Source organism: Ruditapes philippinarum, unplaced genomic scaffold, assembly GCF_026571515.1.
Source record: "Ruditapes philippinarum isolate M1 unplaced genomic scaffold, ASM2657151v2 ctg9283_1_1_1_1, whole genome shotgun sequence".
NCBI classification, from domain to species: Eukaryota; Metazoa; Mollusca; class Bivalvia; order Venerida; family Veneridae; genus Ruditapes; species Ruditapes philippinarum.
The window spans coordinates 62,951-90,239 of NW_026862235.1; the positions used below are offsets into that span (position 1 = coordinate 62,951).

Sequence of the window (27,289 nt, forward strand, 5' to 3'; positions counted from 1 at the left end):
TTAACCCGTGATTTCAGGTTGGTTTACCGCATTGCAAGGGCATGTACTTGTTGTGCACTCATAAGCTTCCTGGTAGCTCCCAATATAATGACAGTAACACGTGTTACATCCATCACGTGCCATCCACTGGGTATGACGTTTGTAATATCCATTATTGTACAAGCATTCTCCCCCGTAATCAGATGGCGTTGCTAGAAATATAAAAGTAAACACAATGAGGAACGAAGGCTTAGTGGTTATAGGTGCCTACCTTTCAAATCCCATTATCTTTGGTTCGAGTCTAATATCGGAACTCCTTGACTATTACATGTATTTACAAGATTTTATTACCGGAGTTTGACGTAAAGGGCCGGGAAGATGCGATTGGTTTTAATTAGTCTCAAAACCATGTTCCCTCATATGACACAAAGGTCCGGGGTTATAAGGAAGTTTCTAATCTCAAACTTAGATCACAGAACCTAATTGGTCGAAACCAGCAAAGATGTAATTTAGCCAATGGAAATCCTATGATTCAAGATTTCAGAAGAAATAAATGTGTTATAACCTCGAGAACAGACATATTGTTAAGATTTGCACTTTTTTGACGTCCACAATAACGTTGTACAAATTATTATAGATTTTAAAGGGACTCTATTGAGGGTTTTTGACATGACGGGACTGGAAATATTTTTTGAGATAATTACTTCATCTGATGTAGGTCTATACCAACAATTTATGTGCAAATTTTCAGATCATTAGCTCGCTTCGTTTTTCCAGAATGATTGTTTAAATTGTCAAAAATTGAAATTGAAAAGCGTTTAAACGCTTTTCACTCAAATCGGACTGAGAATAACACAAACATACGATTTTCAGTGTATTTCTTGGTATATTTCTTATTATCTTTTGTATATATTTCCGTTTTAGGTGCACCAGTTGATCTATGTGAGAAATTAAAATTTTATGACTTGAGGCTTATGAACCACAGTGGAGTTCCTTTAATACAACCGAAGCAATTTCGAGGTTTGAATTACTTTTAACATAATATAAATGAGGAAAGGAACCCAAAGGTATTTATAATAAAAGTGAGCAAATGTTTGACCAATTAAGGGTAGACATGTTTAAATGTGCAACATTTTAAGAAAATCAGCTTTGAGAAAAATGAACTAATACTTTAAGAAAAGAAAAAAAATCACAATTCAAGTACATGTAATGATTGATAAATTATGTTATATGCAATGAATGACTGATTTTGCAGTATTTATTACCATAATATTCCTACTGCATGACTAACACAGTAAATGCTATTTTTGCATGTTTTGACATTTATTTGATAATTTACTTGGATTGAATGTGCTGTTTGTAATGTGACAATATTTTATTTTTTCAATACTTTTTCAAAATTTTCATAAAAATAAGCACAAATATGGAAGCGTGCTGCTTGAAATTCTCCACTAAACATGCTTGTAGCGCCGATATATGTCCAAACGTCGAAAAATGTCCAAACGACGATAAATGTCCAAAAATTGACGATAAATGTCTCAATCGCCGATAAATGTCCAAAACTCCTTTAACGATAAATGTCCAAAAATTTACGAAAAATGTCGCAACAAATTAGGTGCTCATAAATGTCCAAATCGGTAAACGATAAATGTCTCAACTTTTCATATGTTAATTGCACTTATTTCTATGATCAACAGTAATGCATCAGTCAGTTATAAAGGTTTCCATAGGGATTAAAAGTACCGATTTAAGTAGCGTTCTCACCAGCATCCCGGCAAAGCCCAGGACCACCCAAAACGATCCGGGATGAAAATATTGTTGCAGTCTATATAACCCCGGTAGCACTACGGCGATACCCAATTTCCATACTTATAACAACCAGGATGAACTCCGGGCCATCCATCCAGAGTCCAGTTGAAACTACGGATAATGCAGATAGTAAGTGGACGACGGATGACCTAACACGATATTCAAACGCTGTTTAGTCTTCGAACAAAGAGATCATAAAAACTGAGATCCAGGCTAGCACAGCCTTGGATGATGTCGGCATATTCCCGGATGATCCCGGCAGAGCCCCGGTACGGTCAGATAGAGTGCCGGCAATCACCGTTAGAGCCCCAGCAGAGCCCTTCATCATCCCGAACGTTGCCGACAGAGTTACGGACGTACCCCGGTCGTTCCTGGATCACCGACCGACCACCGGGACTCTAGCGGGATGCTTGTGAGATTGTTAAAAAAGTTAAAAAAATGTATTTGAAAATAAGTTGATTGTTGGATACAGTCTATCTCCCTTACTATTAAAAGGGAAAAGAAATAAGTTAAACCGATGTGCATTGTACTGGTGCTTTACACCGGGCACTTAAAAGAACCAGGGTCGCCTCTGGAACGGGGCGTCTTCTGTATCATGCACTATCCCCCGAAAAATAATATACTAACAATTTTCAGGGGACGTTGGTCATATGGGAAACCGGTACCAACGATAAAAAAAGTCAAATACAATAAGTAAGTATGCCCCCCTTCGAAGAAGTGGGGGTATATTGCTTTGCCCATGTCGGTCGGTCGGTCCGTCGGTCCGTAGACCATGCCATTTCCGCTCAATAACTAGACAATGCTTTGGCTGATGGTCCTCATATTTGGTGTGGAGGTTGGTCATGACTAGTAGATGACATACAAAACCTTAACTACCAATTACTGGTGTTTAATAGCGCATACCCTCATCTGGTGACGCATTTGCGTGCAAACTGATCTGGGTCGACACTGGAGGGATACATGTAAGTAGCCTTCCAAAACTCTGTATTTATAAGGCGGTGGCCCCGCAGTGGCGTTCAGTCCACCACGCGCGAATGAGTAATAATCAAATACAAATGTCTTAAATCAATGTAGCATGAGAAGGACCGTCTTCGCAGCACTAAAGAGAAAAGTCACAAACCCCATTTAACACGTGTTGCGTATATGCTTATAACGACCATTGTCGAACTATATTCCCGACAAGCAAATGCGTCATCCTGTCAAGGTCTGCACTGTTCGCTGTTGAATCAGTAGGTCAGATTTTAACTGTCAAAGCAGTTAACGCCTCGATTAGCTCACATGGTTTATACAGGTTAACTGTTTGTTTGCCAGATAGAGTTGCATATTTTTCTTAACTTGACAGTAAAGGAATATGCAACTCTGTCCACGCCCCTATACCGTTCACAAACTTTCGGGACGGACACTTAGGCCCGTCTTAATCTCAATCTCGAGTTGGACTCACGAAAGGTCACCTCAAGTAACGCTGGAGTAGACTTAGGGTAAGTAACTCACGATGCGCAAAGTGGTATTCATTTTGTTCACTCAACCTTACCTCTCGTGAGAAAGACTTCAAAAGTTGACCGATCGGTTTTATTGCATAACATCACTCAATTTACATTGGAAAAATGTTACCATGTTGTGTAAAAGAGTGTATTTCACCGAAGTGGAAAAAAATGGAAAATAATTAATTATTAAAATCTAAATGTGAAAGAAAACAAACATGATTTTAAATTTGTATTCGATAAATTAAAAGCATGGAGAGAAATTTAAAGAGAATTAAATAGTTTTCAAGTAGTAAATGCCAGAATAGCAACAACTGAATGTTGGAAAACCTGAAAGACAGGACATAAAAAGGAAGCGAAAGAAAGTAGTGAAATGCTTCTGAAAGGCATTAAGAACTGAGGAAAAATAACAAATCAATAGCGTAAACTTTATTTTGAAAGTAGCATCCATTTATAATGAAAATAAAAAGAATTTTCAATAAACGCTTCCGTTTCCTTTTCTTGATAATCTTTTGACATTTTAAAGGCCCATAATAATTTTGTGCCTCAGTAATTATATCATTTTTTCTTCTCTTTTTTTTTCAATTCTTGATATCTTGTTCTGAACTAACCTATTTATGCAAAGAGTATAATCATAGTGCATTATCATTTTGTATAGAAGTCAAAGTACTACATGGTTTACATTTTCCTATCTTCATTGCACATTACTGCATGTTAAGGGCAACTTTAAATAGTCTTTATATATTTTTTCTGAAGCATTAGAAAGGAATGAGGCAAAACGTCCCGTTAATAAGATGGCTTTATTTAAATATGTGTTGTTTGTGATTGCAGATATAGAATATCTTTATCATTTTAATGATTTTGTTCATATCCAGCCTCCCCCCTCCACAAAAATCCCAAGTATATAAATCATGCTAAACAAATGTTAAAGATATTGTTTTGCTACGTCGATTTTTTTTTTATTAATTAAAATAGTCAGACCTCACCAAAGTTTACTTTATACCATGGTTATTTATGACGCCATGAAATTATGTTTTCTGTCATGTTTCCTTTGAAATATTTCTAAATATATAGATTGGGAATTCTGTGTCAATCCCAAAATTCAAACAGTGTGCTATTTTTTGTATCTAACTGTTATTTTTAAAATTACAAAAACAAAAGAATAAGTAACTTAATGGCATTTGTTTAAAGCGGACGCCTCCAGATTCATGCTAATTTTCATGAAAATTTTGAAAATGTATTTTAATGTACAATATTGTGAAATTACCAATATGAAGCAATTTACACATTATCAGCAATTTACACATTATCAATGGCACTTACGTCCCTCGTAAATTACCAAAAAAGTGGTCAAAATATGCATAAATAGCCCTTACTGCGTTAGTAACGCAGTATAAATATATTGTAAATACTGAAAAATCAATCATTAAGCGCACATAACAAAAATTACTTGAATCTTAAAACATTTTACTTTTCCAAAAATCTTAGTACATCTTTCTCAAAAAGTTTGATTTTATTGAAATATTTTTACTCATCTGCAGGCATGCAACTTTATATAGGCCTTTATTTAGACGCATACGACAAATCGTCCGAAGACTTGAGTCCAGAATCATCGTCGGTCACATTGACAAACAGAGGAACAGCTATTTTCATGGATAAATGGAAGTTCAAAAAAATTTCTAACTTATAATCGTATAAATTCACTTCTTTTTGGCATAAGTACATGTACTGATATCTCTCTAGCTGAATACTACTTGTATCATTCCGGTTAAAAAATTTAACTTCTGACATTAATTTAATGGGATCATCTCTTTCCTTAAGTATATTTTTTCAACATTTATTTCCTCAAATACTGTCAGTTCGCGTATATGATGTACTTAAATGTATATCTATATGGGACGAAATTAATTCAAAATCAATACTTAAAACTTAGTGGAATTCAGAATTATTTTATTGAGAACACCTCAAGGTAGCCCCCTCCTAATCTCACAGATTCTCAACTTTCCTGAGTTCACTCGACACTTACCTTATAACCTGAATACCACTTTACTGAAAGGTTGAGGACTGTCTTGACCGTTAGACAATTATATGGGATTTACTCATTGAGTGTGAGTGTAAGTATCGATTCTGATGAATACGGGCCTTAGACACTCGGACGGACAATGACAACGCTATATGGGGCACAAAAATATTGAAGAACACAAACAATGCTAAAACGTATTGCTTCGGTGAGTTAAGAAGGCACATGCCCCCCCCCCCCCCGCGCCCCATCCGGACCTGCAACTGGCCATGTACAATAATGTATGATACATTTTACGTCGGGGGTAAACCAGAGGGTAAAAATCACGGGTTAGTTGGATAGACTGTTACAGTATCCAATACAATAAATTACAAATTAACATATGAAAAGTTGAGACATTTATCGTTAACCGATTTGGACATTTATGAGCACCTAATTTGTTGCGACATTTTTCGTTAATTTTTGGACATTTATCGTTAAAGGAGTTTTGGACATTTATCGGCGATTGAGACATTTATCGTCAATTTTTGGACATTTATCGTCGTTTGGACATTTTTCGACGTTTGGACATATATCGGCGCTACACATGCTAACTATTTATAGGATGTTCAATAAAAAAAACACCCCAAACTTCCGAATTGCAAAGTTCGAACACGACATGTTAAGTTTTTAATTATATTTACTAAATCCTGCTGAACTACACGCCTTCATTGTACACTGCATGCCATTTTCTGTACAAAGACATTTGTTACAACCATCTAGCGTAGCAAAGACCTCTCCAACTAAATATATCTTAAAGTTGTACATACATGCAGGGTCACCTGCTTTGGCCACAGTGCCTGTAGAAATGTAAATAAAATTGTATGTTAAAGGAACTCCACTGAGGTCCAATAAATCTAAAAATCTGAAACATATATCAAGTAAAGTCCCGGATTGTTGTATCATTTTATTAGAAAAGAGATGCTTATGATATATGTAACAAATGCAATTAACCATTAGTATTTAAATGTTAAACGTAGAATAAACATTAAACCAACCATTTAAAGCGCATGTCCCTACACTTCCGTAGCACCGTATGCCAAATCCATAACTGAGACAAACTCCGCATACTTGATCATCTACCAATATGTCACCCTTTTTGTACGTGCTTCCGATTGACCCACATGTACACGTTGCTGTTGTTTAAGACATGTATTTTAGCTAGGTTACTAATAATGAAAGAGCATTTACGTTACTAGTCTGTCCCACCAAATTTGAATCTGCCATTTTTTGTTAAATATAATAGTAAAATCATTTAAATTAATGTCATATTAAACCGGACATCAATATCTCTAGGCATGAAGTCAGTAATATGATCAAAATGTTTAAACTTTTTCCCGTTGACTTACGTTGTAACCTGACGTGACGTCCATTTCAAAATGGAGACGTCCATACTGACGTCATTTAGGGTTCGTCTCACACACGTACAAGTTCTCAGTTATTATAAAAATTTGATTTTTGTTATTCACTAACTGATCAATATTTAAATGTTATCATTTAAAATGAAAAAATGAGAACAAAGTTGGTGTCAAAAGGGTAATTTTACTAGCAAACTAAATATTGCCCAATTGAAACCATTTGAAGTGAAATACCACTTTATAATATTAAACAAACAACAGATTTTTATAGATCTACATGTAATTATGCTGATATTCTGTCGTATTTCATATTCATTTTTAAGAGAAATAGCAGGGCAATGAAGTGATTAAATTAAGGCCTCAACAGACGGTAGTATTTTGAAGTACAACACCAATTTAAACTAAGATGTACAGGCAAATCTTAATGTGTGAATGCTACTATTTCTTGAATTCGTAAACCTTAAGTCTAGATGTAAGGGATAGGACATGTTCTATTTTGAAAATCTTGTCGTACAGATTTCTACAGACCTTCCACAATGACAAGTAACAGATTACCAAATTATCTCCTGATAATGGGTGTAATGAATGAAATTCCAGAACAATTAGGGCTAAAAGGTAAACATAGTATCAAGATGGGGTAAAATGATGTTGGAGACCCAAAGTTGTGGTATGTTCGAATCCCAAATTGTTCCGGAAATGATTATGCCACGGTATTGAACTGTTCTCTAATCACGGGAGGTAGTTTGTAGGCGGCCGGACAGCTCAGTCAGTAGAACCGCAGTACGGTATTCCGAGGGTCTCACGTTTGAGTCTCGGTCAGGCTGCACATTAAAAAAAAAACATTTTTTTTGTTTCAATCATTACTCATGGAGAGAAAAAAACATATTTAGTGAGTAAAGTATGTAAGGGATCAATTGGGAGAGAATTTTTTTAGGGAAACCTGAGATGATTCCTACAGTGCAGAATAACGGTTTGAATGCAAGTGTTGTATTGCTTTGAAAATTGTACATCTTATCTCTAATTAGTCGCCGGTAGAAACCGGCGACTATATTTGTAATAGTTTAATATTATACCTATGGTAGGAGAAGCCCTTAAAATCTGAAAATAAAAGCATATCAAACATTGAACAGTTAAAGACAACAATTATTTTTCAGTAATCACAAAAAATCAAACATATGATAACTTTGCTCAGTGGAATGAAATATGCACATATTGACGTCTTAAAAAGCAACATTACAATTTTCATAAAATGAATCAATAACGTATCCCCAAGGATCAGTCATTGAATATTAGAGATACTTTTACTTTTTTCTGTGTGTCAAGCATTGCTATTTTATAATATATAAATCATGAATGATATTTGAAATGACACTTTAGAATTATTTGGTTGTTTATTTTTTATGAGACCTTTTATATTACATTATTTTATCTAATTATAAACAAATGCTCCTTGGTCTTTCGTAAGAATCACGTGACTACATGTTTATATATGTTGTATATCGTTATAAAATCTATAAATAGTTACGGATTGCTGATAAGACAGGTAACTTGTTAATGGTGGTAACTGATAAGATGTAAATCATTGTAATTTTGTACAGATAATTACATATAAGTTATTTTTCATTAATCAGGTTCATACTTTATATCATTAGAGAAACCTGTTTACATTAAAAATACATTTTCAAAACCTTTTCCTTTCTTCTTGGTAGCCCTTTCTGTCAAACATTCGACAAGAAAGTTCAATTGTTTAGTTTAGGTTGAACATCCCAAAATAATGTTATGCTTAAGAAGCACATTATTGAAATATATAATGGTAATCGTTGATTTCGGTATATTCCGTCGGTTTCCGTCACGCAGGTTTCCAAAACGGTATGACGTCAGGGGTCCGGAATTGTATTAGATACATAGAAAAAAATAATAAACTATCTTTGTGTTGATAGTTTATCGCACTGAAAGGCAATTAAACGTTAATTTTATATATCGTATGTAACGATTGGAATACGTGTATTGATTTCAAGTAAATTATATATTTTTTCTATAGCACATAATAATGATGTACAACACTTTTACAATAAAATTGTATTGTTTCATGTAATAATTAAACATATATATTTTCATCGTCACTTTGCAAATATTCGATGATCGGTAATTATTTGTCGGTAATTATCTGAATCTGAACTAGTAACCTATACGGATTTCAATGTATGGTACAACAGTATATGTATAAAGTAAAATTACAAGAAGAATTACCAGCATAGCACTTGCCTTACAATTAAGCCTCAGTGGCAAACATTACTCAACTCATTGTTCCTCTTATTTTTATACTTGAACCATTAAACTTATATTTTCTTATATTTATGATAATACAATCATTTTTCTATCCGGCGACTTGATGCTTTAGCATCAAAATCTCTACTTGTTATTGTTGTACAACTAAATCCTACCGTCTGTTGAGGCCTTTAGATAGCTTATCAATCAAGCGCGTATCTTGACTATACTGCAACGCGTCATAGGGGAACAGGAGCACTAGAAGACTAAAAAAAATTCTTCTTCGACCTTCCTTCGTATGTAAGTAAACTAAACAGAATAACACTATATATCATAAATATATCATACAGTTATATATATGACAAGGAAAGAATGATCAACGGCCATGAATATTAAAGAAAAATAAAATAATAACCCGTTAATTATTATAGCTTATGTTTAATTTACTTAATTCTGTAGTTTTTCCATTAACATATATCAAGTCTAGATTCAAAAATAATTAAAATGACCAGGTCCGATGGTATACAATATGTTATCCTTCTTATTTCGGGCTCGATGTCCGTTCTTAAAAAATATTCGTAAGATCGAACATCAACAACAGAAACTCGCGCTAGAAATAGCACGCAAAAAATTAATAATAATGCAAAACTTGGTACGAAAGGGGAACTGCTTCACATTGCTTTGCTTGTGTCCATAGTGTCTATTTTAACTAGCACCATCGCTAATAAGAGAACATACCAGGCAAAAGTTCATTTCCATTTTGATTGGGACAGACTTATACTGGTTGGAGTAATAATGAAACAGCATTTACGTTACTAATAATGAAACAGCTTTTATGTTACTAATAATTAAACAGCATTTACGTATTTACGTTACTAATAATGAAACAGTATTTACGTTACTAATAATGAAATAGCATTTACGTTACTAATAATGAAACAGCTTTTACGTTACTAATAATGAAACACCATTTACATATTTACGTTACTAAAAATAAAACAGCATTTACGTTACTAATAATGAAACAGCATTTACGTTACTAATTACGGAGAGCATTTACGTTAAGTAATAACGAAAGAGCATTAACGTTACTAATAATGAAACAACATTTACATTACTAAAAACCAAAAAGCATTTACGTTACTTATAACGAAAGAACATTTATCACACACCCGTGCCGATTTTGCGACTCCGTAAATATGGTATTGCACGGCCGTGCATATATTTTGACGTGACGTCATTAGCGTTATACAAACATAGTGTAAAGACGCGCTAAATGTTAGCGTTATAGGCCTACTATAGATGCGTCAATGAAAAATGACTCTTATTTTACTTTAAACGATCTTTATTTTGGGTATGTGATAAATAGAATATTAAATTCGTGTAAGTTCATTACTGAATTTATTGCACTCGTTGAATAAAATAATATTATGCTCGCCAGAGGCTCGCATAATATAATTTTATTCAACGAGTGCAATAAATTCAGTATTGAACTTACACTCATTCAATATCCTCTAATTACGTAACTATAGACTATTGTACGATCGCATTTAATTCTAATGTTAAATTATTCTCTGCATCTTTATCTCGCCTAGAAGAGTTTATTTAATTTATATGAATAAGATCAAGTTTTTTTCTTCTTCAAATACCGTCACACGACGAAAAACATGGACGCCGTCCCGGTCTTGTGCCATATCCAGAACATCATGCCATCTCGGGTTTTGCTTTTTATAAAATCTGTCCTCGAGCCTATCTAAAATTCGTGCGGAAACTTTATTTTCCATTGATTGAAAATACTGTTTAAACAACATATTAAGACACATAAAACTTACCATTTATTAATATTTGAAGGCTAAATGAAACCAAAATCCACAGGTAAGCCTTCATTTTACAATTTTACTTGTTTTTGATACCAAGTCTTGCACTTGTAATATCAACGTTATCTTTTTATTGGCGCAAGATAACCTTAGACTATACATGTATATATACGAGGGTGCATCAATAAATTTGTAAACTAATTCAATAGCGTCAAAACTGCTGGTCCGTTTAAAATGAAACTTTAAATGCTGTGTAAACAGATTATTTCAAATTGAATCGTAGTATGTACACAACTTTGGCGTCATCACTTATAACGTCATAAACCGTAAATGACGTCACATTATGGGCGTCCATTCGAAAATGGCGTCGCACAGCGTCAACGAACAGCGCATCGTTATAAAGTTTTACACAAAACTCGGAAAGTCTTTTTCCGTATTCGTGAAGATTTGCAAAAAGTTTACGGAGAGGCTGCTCTGTCATAAGGTGCCATTTCAAAGTCGATGAAGCGGTTTAAAGACGGTATAGAGGCAACTGAAGACGACAGTCTTGCAGGTAGACCAGTGTCTGTAACAGATGAAGAATCAGTGGGTGCCATTCAGGAGTACGTACTCCGAGAAAGATGAGTAAGTGTGGAGCACGTAGCAGATAAGTTCGCTATTTCATATGGTACAGCTCAGGGCATTATGACTGATATAGATTAGGAATGCACCGCGTTTCGGCAAGATGGGTACCTCGTTTGTTGACGTCGAAGCAGATGGGGGTACAGCAAGGGTGAAAATGTGTCAGCAATGCGACAGGAGGTATCGTTAAGAATTAAGACGATTACTTTCCTTAAATCGAGTGATATCATGTGATGAAACGTGTATTCACTTTTTGAACCGGAAAGCAAGCGTCAGAGTTCTGTCTGGCAGCATCTTTCCTTGCCTTCCCCTACAAAAGCGATAATTTCCAAGTCAGCTGGGAAAGTTACATGGCCATTGTATTTTGTGATACATACGGAGTTCTGGCATGCGACAGAAGCAGTACCTGTATTTTTCGTTTAAATGCTTGATTTTACTTGCATTTAAAAATTTATATCAAATCAAGCAGATGTATGAACGAGACAAAATTTATGTGTCAGTTCGGCAATATGTACAAAAAGCACTTTCCCCTGTGTGTTGTCAAAACGTGACCTTGTAAACGTTGGGGGATTCCGTCCTTGCGCGCATGCGCAAAAATATTTACATATGAGGCCTATTTAAGGGTTTTCCACTTATACCACCTGTGTACAGATATGTAGGCAATGCGATGAAAACCTGTTAAATTATCAGAATTTCGACCTATACAGTATTACTAATAAAATAATTTTATGACTTTAATAGGTAAAATATCATGCATACAAGCAGGCATTGCATGCGAACGCGTTGGGGTAACTGTACCGGGTAATAGACACCAGTGTTTAGTGTACGCTCTATAGATATCCTGAATGACATTCACCTCTGAGGAAATGGTCGTTTCAACAATTCAAATTTGTGTGTGAGCTGAAAAAGAAATAATTTTTAAGTAACTACGATTTTAGTACGGGTACTGCTCGCATGCCAGTCTCTTCCGAAAACGACAGTCACTGCAGCATTACTAAGAACGGAAATCATGGCGGCAGTAATGAGAAAGCGCCCAGATCTACTTAAGGTATTAGGACCCTAATGGGCACTATCAGGAACTAAAGAAATGACATCATAGGTCAGATGTATACCTTAAAGTACGCCTGTATGCAAAATTTAAACAAAGTTTACCGTACGGAAATCAAGTTATGGCCACTTTTCTGAACTCAAGCTAGGATGTTATGAGGGCCCTTTTTTAGAAATGAGGAACCTTTAAATAATCTGCAATAACATTCTGATGAAAAATGTTTTCCCATGAATTTTTGGTAAGAAACAAATAGTACCATTCAGCTAACAATCCACATAAGCAAAATTATGGTTTCTACTTAAAATTTATGAAATCTGTATAAAAATGTTACCCTACCCCACCCATTTTTACCACATGTCTGACCATTTTTCTACTAAGGGAGCCTAATTAAAATAATTCTTAAAATTTACCCAAATGAGTGCCTGTTTTTAAGTTTCCCTAAATTTTTTAAAAAGTATATTGGTTGATCTTGTAAAATATGAAATACTTTTACCGTCTAGTTTTGATTATATTACACTTTGAAAATATCAGGTACCATATTTATTACTAGATTTAGCATAATTTAGCCAATAAATACCTATATAAATTAAAAATTCAAAATTAAACACTTTTTTCTTTCCATATGGGACATGAGAGATACATAAATAATGTTAAAAGAAAAAAAGAAAGAAAAAAAAAGTTGACCCGTCTGGGGATTGAACCCATGGCCCTCATTTTCAATGTAGTTAACAGTAATTCTAGCCTATTTGAATACTCTTCAACGCGGAGGTAATGCATTAGGGTGCTAATACCTTAATTCCGGATTCATATTACATCACGACAACGCGCCGAGCCATTCAAGTCCATGAAGAAAATTGAATTAAAAGCATTTAGTAAATATTAAAACATGTTTCAAATGAAAAAAAAATACTGCAGTTTACATGGTTTAGAGAGGTAGGAGGGTTGTAGAGTGACTGAGGGGGTGGGGCCCGGGGATGGTGACCCATCAACGCACCGAACACCTATGTTGAAGCCACGTTGTCATGGATACACTAGAAAAACTCGACGTCGAACTGTTACCGCACCCACCCTACGGCCCTAACAGTCTTCGTGGTCAAGAGAGGAACTGAGATGTGCCGTGGACAGACAGCTGCGGGAGATGTCACGTGACGGGCTACAACACGTGTTCGAGTCAGGGGTCGAGAGATGGGACAAGTGCAATTCGTGCATGGGGCGTTACTTTGAGAATAAGTAATCATTTTAGGTACTTGAATTAAAGCATTTCTCCGCTATTGAATAAATTTACGAATTTATTGATGCACCCTCGTATATAGCACTTGTAAACAAACAAATGAGTCCAACATTTGGGACACTTGAAATACGTTTATTTTTAAAGCACCTTTACTCTTTAAAAGAATGCAAAGGGGAGTTAATATGTCGTCTTCTCCAAACTTCATCCATATTAATTGTGGTAAAGTGTATCTATAGATTATGAAAAAAATTATGTTGAAAATTATGCAACATGTTGACCCAAAGTCAAATCTACATATTGAGGCTCACAATTTTTTTAATCAACCCTCGTATTTGTGATACTCCGAAAACAAGTACTTGACATGTTTCTGTGTGTATTATCACATTTAAAATATTTGTTGATAACATGCATTCTTCAGTTTCCGACCATTTTGTAGCTCTCTTTCACATGCTTTCACATGCATCAAATATACAAATCGTATCTTCTCGACCCTTTCCGCCAAAGTACGGATAAATTATTATTGTTAATAGCCGAGGTGTTCCGATTGATCAAATACTAGAAACTTGTACACTCGCTCACAATATATAGGCTTACATACCTTATTCAATAAGCTACATACCTCCATATGAGCCAAAATAGTTCAAGGAAATCAAACTTGAGAGAAAAATGTACAAAAAATTTAAGAAAAGTAAAAAAGATTCAAGTAATACTAATAATTTTCATGTTGTTATAAAGGTAACAACATGCAAATAAAGTAGTATTTTAACATCAATACTAAATACTTATTCATTATAATTATATAATTGCCAACAAAGCAAAGGACGCATAGATCTATAGTTTATCTATAAGAAAAATGGGTAATTTTTGGAAACTGTAAGAGGTTAACTTTCAGATGCCCAAAAGAAAAAAGTTGTTTTGCCTTTATTTAAAAAAATCGTTTTTTTTTAACGGATATGAAATAATGTAGGAGATCAGATGAGCATTCTGTCAAACCTGTGGTTAAATTTATCAATTCAGCAAATTAAAACTTATTAAAATATTAATAACTCGGTGCTCCAGATCAGTTAATATAGTAAGGGGGGATTTTACTCCTAATTTTATTCCAAAACTGGTTAACGATTTGCAATTTAACACACTTATGTTAACTCTTGGCAGATGGTTATAAAAAAAAAATTTTACACTGTGTCAAAGTTAAAAAGTCCTTTGTTTTAAGACAATAAAAATGGACCTATTTTGTTTTACTTGACAAAAACAGTTTTAGTAGCTCTTTTATTCATGGCCAATTTTTGGTATGCCATATCACCAGTGTATTTTAATGTCTTCCATTGATCAATGTTGTGAAAGCGTAGACAAAAACGATGTTTTTTTGTCTTTGTTGGTGTGTAGAAAAATGTTCAGTGTTTATTTTATAGGTTCATATTCTTCCGTCTGTTAAGACTGTAACATGTATTGTATAGCATGTTACACTCATTGCAGAAAAAGGGGGAAGAAATATTGTATGCTACAAATTGATACAAGAAAAATGAGATATTTTAAAAAAGAAATAAAATAATGTGATAACCTTATACATTGTTGATCTGTGTTATTAAGTCATTCTTTATCAGAGCGGGCGTCCGTAGTCCAGTGGTTAAGGTCATTGACTGCAAGCCAATTTTCCCTCACCGTTGTGTGTTCAAATTACGCCAGGATTCTTTCATGTGAAGAAGTTATCTAGCTTTCTTTACGGAATGTCGGTGGTTCTGCTGTGGTGCCCGTTTGTGCCTGAAATAATTCACGGATGTATCCAAGGTCTTCTTCAAACAGTAAAGCATTCGCTATGTAACGTTAACACTTGTTGCGATGTAAAACTCAACCAAATAAAACAACAACGACAAAAATACAACTATTTGTTGGTTGAAGTGTACATGCTCTTGATCATAGCCAAACAATCTGCAACAGCAACTTCTCCACTTCTTTTGATCAATACCGTAAAGTGATGTGGCGAATTCAGTAGGTTAAGAAGAAAACAATACCTTTTATCCATAGAATGGATAGTTTTTCCCATTCTTAAAGGGAGAGAATTTTCAAGCCTTTTCAGAGTTACTCACGTGCAAAGTGTAATATTTGGAATGTCTCCAGATTTTCCCTAATTATATAAGACAATGGCATTCATTTGTCATTGTTAGGTTAATCGGGGGTCTTTCAGATAGAAATTCTATCTTAAATTTACATATTTTTAGTGGCCATACGACTTTAACAACGTCTTTAAGACTTAAAGAAATAAGCTTAACTTATTTTTCGGTTAACTTTATTTAGCATATGATTTCTATAAAAGTATTGCAGTTCCAAATTAACCCGTGATTTCAGGTTGGTTTACTGCACTGCAAGGGCATTTACTTTTTGTGCACTCGTAACCTCCTTGGTAGTTCCCAATAGAATGACAGTAACACGTGTTACATCCATCACGTGTCAACCACTGGGTCTGATGTCTGTACCACCCACCATTGTACAAGCATTCCCCGTATATGGGCTCTTTACTTGGCGTTGCTGGAAATATAAAAGTCAACACACTTTGAAGAACATAGGCCTAGTGGTTTAAGGTGCCTGCTTTTCCATCCACATTATCTTGGGTCAAATCATAGCTTCTCAGCTATTATTTACAAGAGTTTATTTATAACTTCTTATCCGAAGTTTGACGGAAAGGGCATTGAAGGACTTATTTTACAGTATTTATTACCATTTTCTACTGCGTGACTAACGCAGTAAGTGCTATTTTTGGTTATTTTTTTAAAACTTTTATATTGGACTGAACGTGCCGTGTGAAATTCAAAGACAATATTCTATTTTTAATACATTTTCACGAAAATAATCATGAATATGGAGGCGTGCTGCTTTCAATTATCCACTCCACATGCTTCTATTTTTAGAACGTTCAATAAAAACACACCATACTTTCGAATTGCAAAGGTCGAACACGATATGTTAAGGTTTAAATTATATGTACCAAATCCTGCTGAACTGCACGCCTTCATTGTACACTGCATGCCACGTTCTGTACAAAGACACTTGTTACAACCATCTAGTGTAGCAAAGACATCTCCAACTAAATAGATCTTCAAGTTGTACAGGCATGCAGGGTCTCCTGCCTTGGCCACAGTGCCTGTAGAATATAAATAAAATTGTATGTTAAAGGAACTCCACCCAAGGTCCATTTGCCTAACAACATTACAATCTGAAACATATCAAAAGTGAAGTACTTAAGATGGAAAGCTTCTGCAGAAGAGAAAAAGAAAAATACCCAGAGTTAACAAAAAACAAAGAAATATACCAATAATTAAAATGAGTATCGATTTTTCGTGCGACTCTCGATCGAATTTGAGTGAAAAGCGTTACAACGCTTTTCATTTTTGGGTCATATGCACAATAAAAATGAGTTTTGGGATTAACGGAGAGAGGGAATGACCTAAATATTTTCACACATGCTAGCGGTCCAAATCCTCATTAATCTGTTCACAAATCTCGGAATTTTTTTTCCAGTCCCGTAACGTCAAAAAACTTCAATTGAGTTCCTTTAACTTTTAATTTGTGTGAATATTAACAGTGCCAATATAAAAAAGACTGTGGGTTAATCAATACAAATTAAGTTTCACTTTAAAAATATCAGTTATAGGAGAAAAGGGTCAATTCCATGTGCTGTTGTATTATTTCATTAAAACAAAGATGCTAATGCTATAATTATGTACAAAAATGTTTAAACACATGCGAGTAAGTTATTAGTATTTAAATGTTAAACGTAGTTAAAAATTAAATATTTAACCAACTATTTAACGCGCATGTCCCATCTAGACTTCCGTAGCACCGTATGCCAAATCCATGATTGGCACAAACTCCGCACACCTGGTCATCTACCAACATGTCACCCATTGAATACGTGTTTCCGATGGACCCCCACATGTACACGTTGCTGTTGTTTCTGCTCCCGTTAAAATACAAAAGAACATATAACGATTTCAGCTGCGTTACTGATAATGAAAGAGCATTAACGTTACTAATAAAAGAGCAATTACGTTACTAATAATGAAAGAGCATTTACGTTACTTATAATGAAAGAGTATTTACGCAACTGATAAGAAAGCATTTACGTTACCTTATAATGAAAGACTGTTTACGTTCTTATAATGAAAGAGCATTTACATACTGATAATGAAAGAGCATTTACGTTACTGATAATGAAAGAGCATTAACGTTACTGACAATGAAAGAGCATTTACGTAACTGACAATAAGAGAGCATTTGCTTTACTGATAATGAAAGAGCATTAACGTTACTGATAATGAAAGAGCATTTACGTTACTAATAATGAAAGAGCATTAACGTTACTGGTAATGAAAGAGCATTTACGTAACTGACAATGAGAGAGCATTTACGTTACTAATAATGAAAGAGCAGTTACGTTACTAGCAATGAAAGAGCATTTAGGTTGCTGATAATAAAAGAGCATTTACGTTGCTGATAATGCAAGAACATTTACGTTACTGATAGTGCGAGCATTTACGTTACGGATAATGAAAGAACATTTACGTTTCTGATAATAAAGAGCATTCAAGTTACTAAAAATTAAACAGCATTTGGAAGGATTTTCGCTGGTAGAATTACAGTTAAAACTTCGTTTGCTCGAACTCGGATCGTTCGAATACCTCCCTTCACTCGAACCTCTCGTTCGGTTCCGAAGTCCTGTATTTATATCATTCTACATCGGATCGTTTGTACAACGATCACCTGAACTCGATTCAGTAGAAGAATAATTACAGTTATACATTTTTATGCCCCCACAAAGTGGGGTGCATATAGCGTTGCACTTGTCCGTCCGTCTGTCCGTCCGTACGTCCCGAAATCTTGTGAACGCAACTCGATCCTCTTAAACCGGATGGCAGATTTTGCTTAAACTTCCAGGGATGAACAACCTTAATGTGTAGATGGTAGTAAAGGAAGGAATTTTTGCTGCGACCAAATTATCAGAATTATGGCCCTTTGTTGATTTTTTCACTATATACCATATAGAAATTTTGTGAACGCAACTCCTCTTAAACCGGATGGCAGATTGTGCTTAAACTTGCAGGGATGAACAACCTTAATGTGTAGATGGAAGTAAAGGAAGGATTTTTTGCTGCGACCAAATTTAATTGAATTATGGCCCTTTGTTGATTTTTTCACTATATACCATATATATGTTGTCAGTGGGGGCATCCGTGTCCTTTGGACACAGTTCTAGTTTTTACTTAATTCTTATGATAAATTATCCTGTGCTTCTTTTTCTCGGTTATAAAATAGTTTGTTTGATTTGACGGAAAAAAAACATGGACGCCATTCCAGTCTTGTGTATGGTGGCTGATTTGGTACGCTTTTGTGCGTTGCGTGTTGGCGCAAGCGACAACATGACAAACGGCGCGTTGCCGCCTTTTCTCTAGCGCGACACGCCAAACGGCGCGTTGTCGTGCGGCGTGTTGTCACGATGTCACATTGTCGCTCGGTTCAAATTGAAGGATTGGCTTATAAGCCAAGCGGCAGGGCGATATCGCGACAACGCGCCTCACGACAACGCGCCGTTTGACGTGCCGCGCTAGAGACAGGACGATAAGACGACAGCGCGCCGTTTGGCGCTTTGTCGTGTTGTCGCTAGCGACAGGACGACAAGACGAAAGTCCGACAACGCGCCGTTTGGCGCTTTGTCGCTAGCGCCAACTAGACGCACAAAAGCGTACCAAATCAGCCACCATACTTGTGCCATGTCCAGAACCAAGCTCCTCGTAGCGGTTACTTCCTTGACCAGTACAGTAAGAATACCGTAGAATAAAGGGGTGGGGGATCACTGAGTGGAGATTGATCCATGCCGGTTACTATTTTATAGCTAAAATCCGTACGAGATCATGTGGGGAAACTTTATTTTCCATTGATTGGAAAATACTGTTTAAGCAACATTAAAAGGTATATAACTTACCTTTAACTAATATTTTGAGGCTAAATGAAACCAAAATCCACAGGTAAGTCTTCATTTCACACTAACTTATATCTGATACTTGGTACTAATAACGTTATCTCTAAACAACCTTAAAGAATTGTAATCAAACAGAGTCCAAGATTTGGGACACTAGAAATACGTTTATTTTAGCTCGGTTTATTTAAAGTACCATTTTTTTTCTTCAAAAGAATAGAATGCAAAGGGGAGTTGGTATACGTTTTCTTCTCCCAAACTTTAGTCATATTGTGTAAAAGTTTAACTATAGATTCTGAAAGAAATTATTTTGAAAATTATGTAACATATTCACTTAAAGTCAACAAGTTTTTAATCAACTTTTGTATTTTAAGTGATACTCGGAAACACTTACTATCACGTATAAAATACTTGTTGATAACATGCATTTTTCAGTTTCCGGCCATCTTGCAGCTCTCTTTCACTGCATCAAATATACCAATCGCATCTTCTCGACCGTTTCCGCCAAAGTACGGATAAATTATTATTGATAATAGCCGGATGTGTTCCGATTGATCAAATACTTGAAACTTGCACACTCGCTCACAATAGGCTTACATACCTTATTCAATGAGCTACCGCTAGGGATACCTCCATATGAGCCAAATTAACTAGTTCAAGGAAATCAAACTTGAGAAAAAAATGTACTAATTTTTCAAGAAAAGTAAAAAAGATTCAAGTAATAATTTTCGGTAACAAAATGCCAACAAAGTAGTATTTTGACCTCCATACTAAATACTCATTTAATATGCTAACAAAGCAAAGGCCGCAAACATATTCCATCTATAAGACAAATGGGTAATTTTTGGAAACTGTTACAAGATACCAAAAATAAAAATAAATGAGAAATAAAATGGACCTAGCTTTAATGAGATTGAATATATATTTGTTTCTTAATTTATCTTAAATAGTAAAAAATACTCCCGATTCAGAGAATGATAATTTAAAAAAAAGAGTCTGATAACTTACAAGTTTCCCATAAAATGTTTCTGTTATTATCTATTACAAGATCATATTATGTATAAATAAAATTCTCCCTGTCTAAGTGCCTATATGTTCATTTACTATTCCGCCTAATAATACGTGTGCACACTGCAAATGTGGGGCGTCCGTGGCCGAGTGGTTCAAACCACTTGCCGCTCACCGCTGTGAGTTCGAATCCCGACAGGGACTTTGGATTCTTTCATGTGAGGAAGCTATCCAGCTAACTTACGGAACGTCGATGGTTCTACTCAGGTGCCCGTTCGTGCCTGAAATAATGCACGGAAGGGCACCTGAGGTCTTCCTCCACCAGTAAAGCTGGAACGTCGCCATATGACCTATACTGTGTCGGTGTGACGTAAAACCCAATCAAACAAACAAACACTGCAAACTCAAATGTAAGAAAGATATATATTTCCTGTCTTTTATTCTAAAATTATTGTTTATATTGTGATTAAAATGATTACATAGTATCAAGAAGTAGAGAAATTCGTCAATCTCTTTTATTGAAAGAAAGTAGGACATGCTTGAAACCATCGCTAAAAACCTACTAAAATAGGAGCAAAATATTTTGGTCTATTTATGTAAACATGTACTAAATTACACAGACATTCTGGAACGAACATAAAACATAAAATACATGAATTTTACTATTGTGAAATTTTTATAAAATATTTCATCAGATATAGATTTATACATTGAAAGGTGTTAAAAGTTTGCACTAAAATTACTACCTTGGATGATAATCTTAATAATCTTTTATCTTGACAGCTATATTTCTATTTTCGAGACAACTTATGAAATGTCAATTGAGTGTCTTTCATAAAAATTATAGCTGTATAAGAGTCATGTTGTTAAAGCTTTTAAAAATTAGGCCATGTATTTTGCAACTCACAGCGCGGGATAACTTCAATATCACACGAGAAAGAATACTAATATATTCCCAATTAATTTTGGTGAATTTTGGACAAAGTGCATTCTATAATTATGCACTTGCGTCTTTTTTGCTTAGTTTAATTGTTTTTGTTTAGGTTATACCTTTAACATGTCTGAATGAAACAACAACAACTAGTCAATGCAAGATACTGATGTCAAACAAACAACAAATCCAGTACTGCAGTGTTCTAACACGATTGTTAGTTGTCTCTGTTAATCAACACCCCGGAGAATGTGTTCCATACTATACCAGGACTAAACCAGAAGTTTGTTTTTACATCACTTGAAAGCGAACTTGTTACCCTTACTCGTTTCCCAACACTTAAAACAGCAAACCCAGTAAGCTCACTGCATGAATGAAACCGGGTCCCCTCGTCAACCATACGCGTCCTGGTGATGATAACATCTTCAGAAACAATCTCAATATGAGCAAATGTGTTCACAAAAATACACAGTCGCACGTTGAATTGGTACAGACCGCTTACTGGAACCGTAAATATTCCGGTACTGTTTATCATAGCCAGCACCACTGTTGAAAACGATCGTGGAAAAGACCAATGTTTCACCGTTGTCTATCGCTACGTTCTTCAAATGTCTCGCTACAAACGCTACCACTGCCACTGGTGCAACTGTATCTGAGAAGAAACGAAAAAATATTTGTTTTACACAATGACGAAAAGTGGCTGGCAGTGAATGAAAACATCGAACACTAGTACTATCCATCCGATCGATAAACTGATCAACAGCACTCTTTAATATCCCTCACGAAAATTTATCGAAAATATTTCTTAATTCTCGATTACAGCTGTAATATTTAATTAAAAAGCCTGGTTTTATAGTGGACATGGGTTATATAGCCGCGTCATGACAAAACCAACATAATGGGTTTGCGACCAGCATGGATCCAGACCGCTTGCGCATCCGCGCAGTCTGATCAGGATCCATGCTGTTTGCTTACCAACCTATTACAAGTAGAGAAACTGATAGCGAACAGCATGGATTCATGATCAGACTGCGCAGGCTGGTCTGGATCCATGCTGGTCGCAAACGCACTATGTTGGTTTTTGTCGTGACACGGCTAGCTCATATATGTTGTCCGCTTTATTTCATCAAGAACAGATTTGTTGACTTTCATTGTATATATCTCTTTAAAGAAACTCCACTGAGGTCCAACAGCCTAAAATTTGAATTTTACATAGATCAGCTGGGCCACTTAAAACAGAAAGATATGCAAAATCTATTCAGAAAAAAATACTCGGAAGTAGATTGAAAATCGTATTTTTGTTCTTCTTATCCAAATTCGAGTAAAAAATCGTTGCAACGCTTAAGGGCATTTTTCACAATAAGAATAATTATAAGCAAGACCGAATGGTCTGAAATTATGCACGATATATTTTATTGGTCTAAACCTACATTTAACGGAACATAAATCTCGTAAAAAATTCCAGCCCAGTCGTGTACAAAAACCTCAGTACGTGGAGTCCCTTTAAATGTCAAAAGTAACACGCTTAGATTGTAAGTCACGGAAGGATAAATTCAACTGATAAGTAACATACCTTCTACGACCGAGACCCTTCTTGCCAAGTCAGCATTGTTTTCAGTAACATCTCGAAGTTGATCTGCTTGAGCATCCTGAGTTTCTTTGAGCGCGTCCAAAGATTTCTGCGAATCTTTCTTAGGATACCCTAGCAGCAACAATACGTGCTCCTTGGTTTTCCTGGTCTCCCGTAACATCGACTCTACCTTTATCTCTGTTCTAACCAAATGCTCTATAATCTCCTTGTCTTTTGACACGGGGCACATTTCAAGACCATCATCCCCCTTCGTCGATGACAAGACGCACAGCACAGAAACAACAATCAGATTTATTATTCTCATCTTTATGGAACACATGAACTTGTAAGTTATTTAAAGTTAGAAATGTTAAGACTGCTAAAAGCGCAGACTGTTTCATAATTATATGCATTAAAACGGTTACTTTTACGGAAGTATGCACTTTCATTTCAACCAATAGAACGTCTAGATTAAGATTGACAAATTATACAGATTACACAAGACACAAAGTAAAATTGTCGAACATGATACTTTATATAGTCATCTTAAGACGTTTCCCACAAGAAACTAAGGTCTTTTATCATTCAAATCGTTACTCTCTGAATTGGTAGCTTTGTCTTGAAGTTATAAAGCATTTTTCTCTAGTTCTGTCTCAAATCTCAGGATTACAATTGGTTAGTGAATTTTCTGTGACAGTTTACTGGTCAATCAGATACCTGAGATCTTGAGTTTAAACTTTGAGAATTTCATAGACCATGAACTGCGATAATGAAACCGTTCAGGACCATTAAGCCTTAAAAATATTACCTCTTTTTTCGACTCCTTTTTCAGCAAATAACATACTGTATGGCGTCGCATTGTTCAATATAAAAATGATTTATCATCAACAGTGATCCTGATATTTAGCCCTATTTAACCAGAAAATGGACATCACTTGACGGAGTTAAAAATGACAACCTTCTTGAAGGGCAACAATACGTAGATAACACGCGTTTGTTAAATAACATTGCTTAAGTGGAGGTCGTAGCTGTCGGGACGATAACAAAGTAGGAATGTTGCACTTCACAGTTGATAATACTAGTAATGAAAGGGTACAATTGTTCAGATGCTCAAAATACATATAAACAATCTCTTTCTGCATTTTCAACAAAACAATGTGGTATTCTTATGCATTTAATTACATCTACAAACCTCACAATGTTTAAATGCAGATCAAAAATAATATGTATAGTTATACAATGTATATATAATATGTATGGTTATGTCAAGTTTAGATATACATGAACATGATCTATGGTCGGAATATGGAGTTGGTAAAAGGTTGATTCCTAAGAAATCGAGTATTTTATAATCTACTGTCTCCGAATTTACAATGAAAGAATCATGCAGATGCAGTAATACAAGCAAGAAAAGTTACTTGGCCTTCTTAAACAGGTAAAACATTGCTTCCTTTTGAAGTTTAAAGGACCGTTTAGCTTTAGGTTTCTGCATACTTTCTTCAACTTCATTATCAGTTAAAGGCTTTCCTTCCTTGGTATGAAAATGTCCTGCTAGATCATTTTCACCTGTTAGGAACTTGCTTGTTTCCATATCATACACTCCCTCTAACTCGTAATCCTGTCTCAGAAATGTTGCTCTAGCATCAAAGTGGGCATCCGAGACGAGGAAATAACCACCTGATTTCACATATTTGCAACAAGACTTGGAAACGATCCCGGCACATGCAGATATCATCAGATCGAAAGACGCTATCTTAGCGAAATCTGATTCGAAATTTTTGCACAAGAACTTTATTTTCGCTTCTTCACTGTACAGCTTGTTCTCATGGATCCATCCAAGAACTTTATCATCATTAAAGATTGGTTCCAATTTCTTGTTGCAATCAACATAAGTAACATCTGGAAAACAAAGAGAAGCAGTCAAGTGCTTGTCACTTCCTGGATACAAAACATTCTTCGCTTTTGTGTACTCTTGTGTAGCTTTAAATATTGGAAGATGCCAATCGTCCAGACCTTTGTATATTTTAAGAAACCAGGTTAAGTTTGCCGATCTCTTTTGTGATGTTGAACTACCAGCACTAGATGTGCCACTGTCAACTGACCTCGAGTAAGGTTTCTTAATGCTTTTTTCCGTTGCAGCTTTAGTTGTCCTTTTCTTCGGCATTTTTAATAACGCTCAGGTCTAAAGTGCAATATAAGAACATTTATTAATAGTAATTAAGTGCCTAGATAGACTTAATCAGTTAACGAGTCCTTTAAAAGATCAGGCACGAGTTACTATTTGTTTGCAAAGATAAAATATGATAAACAAGATCAACAAGGAAAGGCGGCGTTCAATGAACGCAACCTCCACCCGACCAAGTAACAAGAGCCGGTGGCAATTAAGGAGCCTAGGAGGACCCCAAACAAAAACAGGATAGGGCACCCTTTAACATACGTTGTTCCCTTTGCATAACGTGTTTATTTCATCAAATCAAAATTTAGATTGTAACTCTCATTTCAATCAAAATTTAGATTGTAACTCTCATTTCAATTTTATGTATTTTAGTCAATTTTGCATCAGAACTTCGCTTTTGTGGCTATATTTTTCATAAAGTTATCAAATACATGGTATTTTCACAATTAGTAATACATATTTGTGTTTGAGAGTGACACTCATTGTTTCCCGCCTTTTTGCTTCTTAAAATAGTGATATTCAGGCGAATCAAACATTTGAAAGAATAAATGAAAAGCAAACATTCGCAATGTTCAACTTCATTCTTAATCAAGAGAGAAAACTGTGGCTTCCAGTGGATGGCAATGAGTTTACAATATTTGTCCCTTTGTTTACGATACAATTTAGTGTTCCTTTAACCGCCACCTTATTACTTATTTCATTGTTGAATCTACATAGATTCTACATATATGACTGTAGGTGTTCATCCGTGCTGTTTTTTTAGAAATTAGAAACTTTGACGGGAGCGATAGCGACAAGAAAATTTTACTAATTTCTGTAGAACAGCTACGGATGAATACTAATTAATAGTAATATACTTAGTGTCAAGCTTTATTTGGCTTCATTAATATTCTTTTATTACGCCATGACTATTTGTACAAAATCGTTTAGAACTATGAAGTATTATGAAAATTAGAAGGCGTCTATGAACAGAATTACATATAGTATCGAATTTTGCTCTTCTATGAAAATTAACACAGATATTTTTTAATACAGTGTTTTAATTAAATGACACAAATTTCTACTGAGGACGAATACTAACATACTTAATGTCAAGCTTTTATTGGCTTCCTTAATATTCACTTTATCACGTCACGACTATTTTATGAACGCGGTTCTATGACGTACTATGAAATAGGAAGACGACTATGAATTGAATTTGATATAATATTCGACTTTGGATCTTCTAGGAAAATTAACACACATAATTTTTAAGAAATACAGCATTTTCATTGGATGACACTAAAATCACATTGCCATCATAATCTTAAAATAAAATAAAAAATATCAAACTGTCCACTGTAAACAAACAAACAGAAAGAAAACATCAACCCAATTCCCCAAAACCTTTCTGTTTAGAAGTTAAAATAGAATAGATCTATATTTCTTCTAGATCTATTTATTTTAAAATAGAATAGATCTATATAGTAGATCTTCAAACTACCCAGATCGTTTCGGTTTGAATGTTTTTTTCAATCATCGTTATACACTATATTATTGGCATAAAATCCATTTATATATATTTGAAGATAAAATGCGTTATAAACGTTATTTATTTAGGTCAAGATCTACTTCCTGCCTGGTAGTTTCTGATATCTGCATGTAGTAAAACCATATTTTGATATCGTAAAAAAGAATAGCCTACTATATATCGCACGTCTGCTGCATTTTCAAAGCTTACTGACAAATTACATAGATATTTAATATTCATTTCAATAGAGGTTTAAATTACCTTTTAGTTTAACTGAAACTAAGTCTGTATCATCCAAAAATGTTCTTAAACTAAATACTTGATGGTTAAAGTCACGCTGAAATCTACAAAAAGATCTATGAGTCAAGCGCCACGTCACGGCATAAAAAATAACGTTCCACTTTAAATTGGCAAGCAATTTAATGTCAACTTAATAATCAAGTATAAAATTC

The 27,289-nt window shown here is 34.9% G+C and overlaps 1 protein-coding gene across 1 annotated transcript; it reads right to left on the reverse strand.

Moving 5' to 3' along the window:
- LOC132718344 (kielin/chordin-like protein) lies at window positions 1-27,289 on the reverse strand. The gene is made up of 7 exons (XM_060702043.1): window positions 27,099-27,289; window positions 17,472-17,623; window positions 16,655-16,810; window positions 16,006-16,197; window positions 6,327-6,464; window positions 5,973-6,128; window positions 1-191 (listed from the first exon to the last, which is right to left on the reverse strand). The coding sequence occupies exons 2-7, from the start codon at window positions 17,602-17,604 to the stop codon at window positions 1-3; spliced, it is 966 nt and encodes a 321-aa protein (XP_060558026.1). The 5' UTR covers window positions 17,605-17,623; window positions 27,099-27,289.